The sequence below is a fragment of the Alligator mississippiensis genome, chromosome 6 (genome assembly GCF_030867095.1).
Source record: "Alligator mississippiensis isolate rAllMis1 chromosome 6, rAllMis1, whole genome shotgun sequence".
Classification (NCBI taxonomy): Eukaryota; Metazoa; Chordata; order Crocodylia; family Alligatoridae; genus Alligator; species Alligator mississippiensis.
In genome coordinates this window covers 60187875-60197681 of record NC_081829.1, presented here as the reverse complement: position 1 = coordinate 60197681, position 9807 = coordinate 60187875, and the positions used below count along the sequence as shown (strand labels likewise).

The window sequence follows — 9807 nt, the reverse complement described above, 5'->3', positions numbered from 1 at the left end:
GGCGGTCGGGGACGTGCTCCACCTGCTAGCTCCCTGGGGCGAGGGGTGTTTGTCTGCTTTCCTTGCTCTTCCAAGGCGGCCGCCGCCTCCAGTGCGGGCCGCACGCGGTCTCCACGCAGCCCCCTCGGCAGTGACATCCGGGCGGCTGGTCCGCGGGGCCGGGCTCGGGCCCGGGCGCGCGGGGCGGTGGCGTCGGGCGGGCGGCAGGGGGCGCCGTTGCCACGCCGCCGGGACTACATCCCCCAGGCTGCCGCGGGCGGGGCTCGGGCTGCGACTCAAAGCGGAAACAAAGAGACAAGGAGCCGGAGCAGAGCGGACCCCGGCCCGGCCCCGGACCCGCCGCGCCTGCAGCCCGCCGCGCCCCGGCCGCCGCCCCCCATGGCGCTGAAGCGGATACAGAAAGTGAGTGCGGCCGGCGGGCCCGCTCCCTGCTCCTCGCCCGCTCGGCCGGGCCGGGCCGAGGCGGGTGCCGGCAGCTCCGGCCCGGCCCGACCTGCCCGCCGCGGTGGCGGCCATGGGGGCGGCGGCGGAGCGCCTGGGCCGGCGGCGCGAGGGGCGGCCGGGCAGGCCGGGGGCGGGGGCAGAGCGCGCCGAGCTGTCAGCGCCGCGGGTAGGAGGCCGCTGCGCCCGGCGGCGGGAGGCGGGAGGCAGGAGGCGACGGGGCCGGCCGGCCCCTCCCGGCAGCGCTGCCAGGGCCGCTGGGGCGGGAAGCGGAGGCCGCGGCAGCTCCGAGACGGCGCAGCTCCCCGTCTGCCCGCACCGCTGCCCGGCCGAGAGGCGTCGGGAGGTCGCCTGTAGTCCGACCCCTGCTCAAGGCAGCACCATCCCCAGCTGTCTCAGCCCAGCCAAGGCTTTGTCCACCCAGGTCTCAAAGACCTCCAAGGATGGAGATCCCACAGCAAGGGTAGTTTGTTCCTGTGCTTCACCACCCTCCTAGTGAGAGAGTTTTTCCTTATATCCAACCTAAATCTCCCTTCCTGCAACTTGAGACCGTTGCTCCTTGTTCTGTCACCTGCCACCACTGAGAGCAGTCCAGCTCCATCCTCTTTGCAACCCCCTGCAGGGAGTTGAAGGCTGCTATTAAATCCCCTCTCAGTTTTCTCTTCTCCAGACTAAATAAGTACAGTTCCCTCAGCCCCTTTCAGAAGTCATGTCCCCAGCCCCCTCACCATTTCACTTGCCATCCACTGAACTCCTTCCAATATGTTCATGTCCTTTCTGTAGTGGGGGCCCAAAACTGGACACAGTACTCCAGATGTCGCCTCACCAGTGCTGAAAAGAGGGAAACATCAGTTCCCTCAATCTGCTATCAGTGCTCCTGCTAATGCAGCCCCATATGCTGTTAGCCTTCTTCACAACAAGGGCATACTGTTGGCTCATATTCAGTTTATTGTCCACTGTCAACCCCAGGTCTCTTTCTGCAGAGCTGCTGTTTAGCCAGTCAGTCCCCAGCCTGTACTGGTGCATGGGATTGTTTCATCCTACGTGCAGGATTTTGCACTTGTCCTTATAGAACTTCATGAGATTCCTTTTGGTCCAATCCTGGACACAACCTATAGGCAGGTCCCAAAACTCAAACCTACAAGCAGCACTTGTAAGTGACATCCTTTTAAAATGAAAGAACTTGTGCAGACTCTGTTCTTCCTGGAATGCTTGCCCTATAAGTGTCCATCTTTTGTGGCCATAGAGCTGTTTTTTACCATTCATGAGAAATGTGAGTGATGGGTACATGTTTCACAGATAGTCTAAGGTTATAAAGTTATGCTGTCTTGCTGCTGTTACTAATTTAATGGCATCCTTGTATTCCCATCTAGCATTCTATCCTGCTCTCTTCATGTGGATTAGTGCTTGGTTTCTTGTTTAGAATTATGTTTACACAATTATTTGATGAGGATGTCACAACTGGTTAACTGGAAATGAATGAAGGTATTAACCTGAATTATGCCAGCCACTGAACTGAGCTTAAAGTACAGATTTAGGAGCTGGGAGAGTTAATACCAGCTCTGCCACAGATTACTCAGGAAAACTAAGGTAGAGACAAGCTGTCTGTCAAACGAAGATCACTCATCTACCTCGTGGGATTCGGAAGTTCCATTTATAATACTCAAATTCCACATAATGTGTGGAGGTCCTTGGGTGGAAATAATAGAATAAATACAAATTACTAAATATATTTAAAGTTGTTCTAGAGCTGTTCTAGGCTATTTTATTTATTTAGGGGTGTTCTTAACAGTTGATAGGAGACCTTTAATTCCAGATAGCCAGCAGGCAATAGAAGTATTCATGTGGGATCAGTTCTATGGTCCAACTAAGAAACAGCTTGATTGCATTCTGTCCCCAGTGGTGGCCAGGACCAGATGCATCAAAAGACAATACAGGATTTGGAATAATTTGCTTGACTCCCTTTCTTCCCATAAAAGCATCATCCTGATCTCTAGTAGTTAGAAGCATGAATCTAAAATCAGATTATTTTATCCCTCCTCAAACTGTCACTAAATATATTAACTCTGGACTGTATTATCTGTATAAGCAAGCAGTCAGTCTTTGGAATATTGCTAAACTCTTGGAGTCAATTTCTATAGTAGTGAATTCTACAGTCTACATATGCATTATATTAAAAGGTTTCCTTTTATGATCTGTTTGCTGCTTTTTTTTCTTTGACTGTTCCTTCTTAAGCTGTCAAACAGGGAGAGCAAATGTTCCTGATGTACTTGCTCTCTATCATTATTGTGTACTTGTCTCCTTTTTTTGTCTCCTTTGTAAGGTGAACAGTCAGTCTTCTCGGTCTCTTTATGTGAGGTTTTTTATAGACCCTTATTGATTATTGTTGTCTTTCTCTGAATCCCTCTGGTTTTATAGTATCCTTTTTTTGGGGTGGTATGATAAATACTGCATGCAGTATTCCAAAGGAAGCCACACCACTGATCTAAAGCATCTGTTCTATTATATTTGCTGTATTTTTTCTCTGCTTACATTTCTTATGTGTTGTATCATTTTTTTTCTTAAGAGCTCCTCCATGTAGAGGAAGCCTATAACTTGTACGGTCAAAACATTTTTTAAAAGCTTTCTTACGTGGTTGAGTGGTCTGTAAACAGTTCTTTGCACTAATGTGAAAACTTAGAAGTTGGTATTTCAAAGTGGGAAGAACATAACCTAGTCTAACAGTATTCTCATCACTTACCTTAATTACTTATTTTTTATTTGAAATGTGAAAAAAATTCAGAGGGAGAGAGACAGCAAAAGGTTTGCTGAAGTTGGCAAGTCCAACATTAGATTGCTTTCTTCTTCTAGCTTGCAAAATAAGAATTTATTTAATTAATTCTTCCTGCAAATCCCTAGTCTCTGTGGTCCAAAAATGAATCCCACCACCACTATTGACAGGATTTTGTCAACAGCCAGTCTCAAAAGTGATAAAACATTAAAAAAGCTAGCTTGCAGAAGATCAGAAAAGTAGCAATGAAGTATATTTTACTTTCCAATAGGCTGTTAGGGGAAAAATAGCTTAAATGACAATAATATTTTACGTATGTCTATATATGATGTAAAGTTTTCCTTCATCGTTGTAAAATTGAGGCTTACACGTTTAAAACGTCTGACTTTGCACTCAGTGACCTTCATTCTGAAGGTTGGTGGTTGCTACCATGTCCCAAGTACATGGGGGTATGTACTTGTACTTGTTCTTTTCAGAGTATTCTGTCCCTGATTTTAAGCTAGAGCTGTCATAAGAATACTCAATCTTATAAATAGCTACTGAAATAGGATGTTCATTGAGCTCAAGTATCTTCTCACATCTATAGTTCTAATAACATGTATGTTCACGATGACAGTCACTGCTAAGGAATCAGAACTGTACAGTGAATTTTTACTAAGCATACTTTCTTTGTGATAGGTATTAGTATTCACTTTAACTAGTATCAGTATTGTAATCACTGCTGTATTAACTTCTGTCATTTATTCTGCAGTATTATTCTCTAAGAAGGTGGACAGAATGCTACATTAATATATGGAAAAATATATCCTATTCTGTAGGACACGGGCAGGCAAAATATGGCCCATGAGCCAAATCTAGCCTACCAGTTGATTTCATCCAGCCTGGAGGCGCCCAACAATTAATTGTACACCGCCCAGCTCATGTGGTTTGCTTATACCCTTATGCATGGGAGGGTCCCGGCCCTGGCCAGCATGCACAGCTTCTGAGCAGGGCCCAGGAGACCTGTTTTGTTTCCCTGGCCTTCAGTGGCTTCTCCTCATGCCCCTGCTGCAGCGCTCGCTCTGGGCAGCAGGTAGGGAGGTTGCACCTAAGCAGTAGGCCTGTGCGAATAGGGAAGTATTTGATTCAGATTCGGATTTGGCCAATTCAGAGGACAATGATTTGATTTAGAGATTTGGATCGCTGTCCCAAATCGATTCGGCCAAATTGGCTTTGGAAGATTCGGTGCTGATTCGGGGAGATTCGGATTGGCTGGGGAGAGGCAGGCACAGCTGGGTGGCTGCAGGTTCTCCCGCAGCTCCTCTGCCTGTGCCTGCTTCTCCCCAGGCAGGGAGAGCCATGAGAGAAGCCCCCATGGCTGCCCTGTCCAGCCCCAGCCTAGTCCTGGCACTTTAAAAAATAAAAATAAAAAACCCCGCATTCACCGGCTGCAGCAGCAATGATTGGGGCCACTGGGCGCTCATGGCAGAGCCCCCCATGCAGTGGGGAGTAGTGGGGATCGCCCTTCCACCTGGCACCCTCATGGCAGCTGCCTCATGGTGCACGTGCAGTGTGGCTTGGCAGGCCCGCATCAGCGCTGGGAGTGGGGGCTCTGCCCTGCCGCTGCTTGCCAGCCAGCATGGCAAGTGCGGGATGTGGGCGCAGCAGCGCTGGGAGCAGGGGCTATGCCGTGCTGCTGCTTGCTCCCATCTGCCTGCAGCGAGCTGCGCTTGCATCCTGACCCCAGACCCGCCAGGCAAGCAGCAGCAGGGCAGAGCCCCCACTCCCAGCGCTGCTGCACCTGCATCCTACGCCCCCCGCCCCTCTCCCTGAGCAATGCATCCCCCTGCCCCAGCTGGGCAGCTTGTCCCAGCCCCAAGCCCTCCCTCCCCCATGCCTCTTCCCTCCCCTCTTCCCCAACCCCAACAAACATACCGGCTGGAGGCAGCTATGTCATCTGCCTGTTTATGCCCGAATCTCCGAAGCAGCCAAATCTTTTCTGAAGCTTTTCTGCATTGATTTGGATGCTTCCGAATAGATTCGGAGCTCTTAATTAGTCTCCCAATTTGATTTGTATTCGGTCCCCGTATCAGGGTGAATATCCTCTGAACTGAATCAGCTACCAAAGCTTCGCACAGCCCTACTGGGCAAGTGGAGCATGGGTCTGGGGCTGGCAGGAGTGTGGAGCTCAGGGCCCATGCCCAGCGGGGCAGTGGGAACGCAGAGCTGAAGGTGGGCTGTAGGGTGTGAAGGAGGGTTGGAGGGCATGGGGACCCCCACACATTTCCCCCCCCCCCCCCCCCCATGGTATACAGCCCCCACTGCTGGTGGCAGCAGCAGCAGGCAGTGTGCCTTCAGGATGCTCGTGGCCCTGCTCAGGCACAGCTACCTGGCAGCACACAGCTTCAGCCAGTTCTGGGAGCTCCACATGGTGGCAACAAGCGGAGCGAGGCCAGCCCACCTCTATCCTGCGGAGCTCCCATGCAGCTCCCGAGACTCATGCACCACCAGGGGAAAGCCCCACATGATGGAGCTGACTGCCTTCCCACTCCCTGCCTCCACATGCAGCTCCTGAGACTCCACCGGAAGTGGCGGAGAGCCCTGCTTCCCAGCGGAGTCCCAGCAGGTGCACATGGCGACAGGGAACAGGAAGGCAGCTGGCTCCATTGCGCAGGGCTTCCCCCTAGTGGTGTGCAAGTCCCAGGAGCTATAAGTGAGCGTTGAGCGGTAGAGTCAGGTTGGCCTGGCTCCACTCCTTGCTGCCATGTGGAGCTCCCAGAACTAGCTGGAACTTCATGCTGCCAGGTGGCTGTGCCTGTGTGGGCCACGAGCGTCCCAAGGGCATGCTGCCTACTGCTGCTGCTGCTGCCACTGGTGGCGGGGGCAGTGCGCCATGGGGGCGTATTGGGGAGGGTCCCCACGCCCCTCATACTTCACAAAACCTACACACCCACATGCTGCCCACCCACAGCCTGCCCCACATAGGCCACCCAACATATATACACACCCACACTTGCCAATATACCCTACACCCCCCCCCACACACACATGCTTCCCACACCCCATCTCACACACCCACACGCATGAGTGTGCGCGTGCGCACGCACACACACACACACTGCAAGAGTAAGACTTTATTTTGAGCTGTTATGAAATCACCCCTATATATACTATGCAAACACACAAATCAGGACAAAAATATTTTTTGAAATAAAATTAAACTACATTATAGTAGGTATTTGACTTTAAGCATATGAATTTAAGTAGATGGTTCCAAGATGGCAACCTCCCCCAAAAAGAGTGCTTCTGGGGACAAGGGGAGGGACTTCTGGTGGCAAAGGTCAGGGATTTGTGCAGGGAAGACTTCCAGTTCTAAGATGGCAGCCAGGGGGCAGGGCACCGGCAAAGGAGCAGGGCTACCATTGCAGCCCTCGACATGTCGTCAGACCCCATTAAGCAGCCCTCCAGCCAAAATAATTGCCCGTCCCTGCTGGAGGAGAACCCTCACAAGATAGCTGGTCAAACAGCTAAAGACTAGCAGCAGATCATTTCAAGTGACACTCATGAACTAAATTAATGTAGAACGGTGAGGCATCATGTCTCGGGTGCCATGCTAAAATGCATCAGTCCTTTCCCAATAGTAACATTCATCTTGGGCCTGAGGAATTCTCTGTTTGGGCTCCACGTGCACCCAAATCTATAAGGAATAAACAACAAGGAATAACAAGCAAGAACATCCAGAAAGAAAGAAATATTATAATATTAAGGACCCTAGTCATTATTCTGCTTTACTCCTACTAGTCCCTGACAAAACACTTCTACTGGGGTTGGAGTATTAATGTAGCCACTAGGGTTGCATGAAACAGGCCTTATTCTATTCGGAGTCAGCCCAAATTAGGGACAGTGATTTGATTCGTTGCCTCGGTCACTATTCCCGATTCGGTTCTGCTGAATCCAAATCTGAAGATTCGATGCTGATTCAGGGAATCAGTGACTCAGACATGCACACAGCTTTAAATGTTGTTTTCTACATACCTCGAGGTACCAGGCATGGCTCATGAACACTGCAACGCTGGGGTGGATGGAGCATCCCACTGGATCGCAGGGGAGCCCCCCGCGTGGTCAGTGGCGGACCTGGAAGTGAACCAGAAGTACTTCTGGTCCACTTCCGGGTCTGCTGGGGAGCATGCAGGAGCCCCCTGGCTCAGCGATCAGCCATGGGGGGACTCCGGGTGTCCCCCCAGACCCAGGAGGCACCAGTCACTGAGCTGGGGAAGCGCGGGGGCACCCCCAGCTTCCTCTCCAGTGGACCCGGAAGTGGACTAGAAGTGCTTCTGGTCTGCTTCCAGGTCTGCTGCTGAGTGCACTGGGGAGCCCCCCGTGCTTCTGTGGGACATTCCATGCACCCCAGCATCACAGCATTCATGAGCCACCTGCTACCTAGAGGTATGTAGAAAAAACATTTAAAGTTGTGTCTATGTCCGAATCTCTCCGAATTGATTCAGAGGGTTCCAATTTGATTCGGAGAGATTAAAAGGGTCTTCTGATTTGGAGAGATTATAAAAGGGTCTCCTGATTCGATTCGGATTCAGCCATCAAGTCGGGCTGAATCTCTGCCAAATTGAATCGGGGACCGAAGCTTTGCACAGCCCTAGTAGATATGCTCCAGCAAATATATGAAAAGCAAAGTTTTTTTGTGATATCTTTTGTTTGGATTAACTATAGTTGGTAACAATGCTGGATAAGCTTTCAGGCACAAAGTATCCTTCTTCAGGTCACTTCTATGTAGTGCTGTGTGTCCCCTTAAAGTGGGAATTGTGTTTACTGTATCTGTGGAGCACCACATATGTGACCAGCCCTTAGCCAATGAAATATATCAAATGCAGTTCTTGCTGAGAGTTGGATTTATAATAACTGTGGCACATGAAATTCATATGTACTGTAGCATATTTTATAAACTAGTTTGGGGAGGCCATCGGAGGAATTTCTTGTCATTCGTGGACTTGTACTACCATTTCTTGTTGTTTGTTTCAAAATATGCATGCCCTTCAGTTTTGCTGTGTGCCTGATTCTTTCGTTCTAGATATTCTAGTTATTCTTTAGTTAAATTACTGAAGCCTTGAGTTTTATATAGGATAAGCAGGCCAAGAGTTATGTCATAGTATTTAAACTAGGTTGGCAAGGGGATGAAGACCAAAGCCCTGAAGTAAGTGGGGAAGCGGGAGCACTGGAGGAAGAGCAATCAGGAGGGGGCAACAGGGGAGATGTTCTCATACTTCCTGAGAAATCAGGGCTATCAACTAGTTACCTCAGGTGCCTGTACACAAATGCACGGAGCCTGAGAAACAACCAGGAAGAATTGGAAGTTCTTGCATAGTCACAGAACTACGACATGATTGGAATAACAGAGACTTGGTGGGATAGCTCCCAGGACTACAGCACTGTCATGGACTGGATCCACTGTCATGGATGGATGGACTGTCATGGATGGGTACAAACTGTTTAGGAAGGACAGGCAGGGAAACGAGGAGGAGTTGTACTTTATGTAAAAGCCATATATACGATTGCTCAAAGTTCCACTATGAAAATGGAGATAGGCCTATTGAAAGTCGCTGGGTTAAGGTTGGAGGGGAGAGCAACAAGGGTGATGTTGTGGTGGGAGTCTGCTATAGACCCTGGATCAAGCAGAAGTGGTAGAGGAGGCTTTTGTCAAACAGCTAGCAGAAGTTTCCTGATCACAAGCCCTGGTTCTCATGAGGGACTTCAGTCACTCTGACATCTGCTGGGAGGGCAATACAGCATTGCACAGGAAATCCAGGAAGTTTTTGGAGAGTGTTGGGGACAACTCCCTGGTACAGGTGCTGAAGCAGCTGACTAGGGGTCATGTTCTTGTTGACCTGATGCATGAATTGGTAAGGAATGTAGTAGTGGATGGCAACTTGGGCAACAGTAACCATGAGATGATTGAGTTCAGGATCCTGAGGATAGAAAGGATGGAGATAAACTGCTGATTTTTATCCACCCTTTTTTACATAGAAAAAGTCAGTTTTTTTCATTTAAATCGGATTTTTAAAATTGGATTTTTTTTTTTTTTATTAAGATGCTTTTAAAAAAAATAAACCTGTATAGTTTTAATTTAAGATATGTTAAAGCTCAAACATACCATCATGGAATAGGAATTATAACGTCTAATTATTGAGATGCACCAATAGAGGTTTTGGGGGCCAATACCAATAGGTGATTTTTAAGGAGGCATATCGGCCGATACTGATCTGATTTCTGATACAGCTGCATCCAGCTGATAAGTCTGTTGTGGTGAAAGGGGAGGGGAAGGGGTGTGTGTGGGGGGGGGTGCAGATCAATGCCCCCCGCGGTGAGAGGGAGCGGGGCTGGGACTAGGGTAGGCACTGCTCAGCCAGCCAGGGCACGGGACAGAGCCACAGCTAATCTGGGGAGCGCAGGGACAAGGAGTGGCTCCCGCTGCTTATCCTGGAGGGCATGGAGGAAGATGTGCTCCCAGATCTGCACAGGTGAGGCAGGGTGGGCTGCAGCTGCGGGCTGGGGACTCATGGTGGTTGGTGGTGATGCTGGGCGGGGGACTACCGGGGGTAGGGGCT

At 50.0% G+C, this 9807-nt stretch overlaps 1 protein-coding gene across 1 annotated transcript in view; it reads left to right on the top strand.

Annotated features, from left to right (window-relative positions):
• Window positions 1-277: 277 nt before the first annotated feature.
• Window positions 278-9807, top strand: part of UBE2D1 (ubiquitin conjugating enzyme E2 D1) — a 39588-nt gene continuing 30058 nt past the window's right edge. The window contains exon 1 of the mRNA XM_059729928.1: window positions 278-402. Within this exon, the coding sequence (XP_059585911.1) occupies window positions 379-402 (24 nt within the window). The 5' untranslated portion in view covers window positions 278-378. The remainder of the gene's footprint in view (window positions 403-9807) is intronic.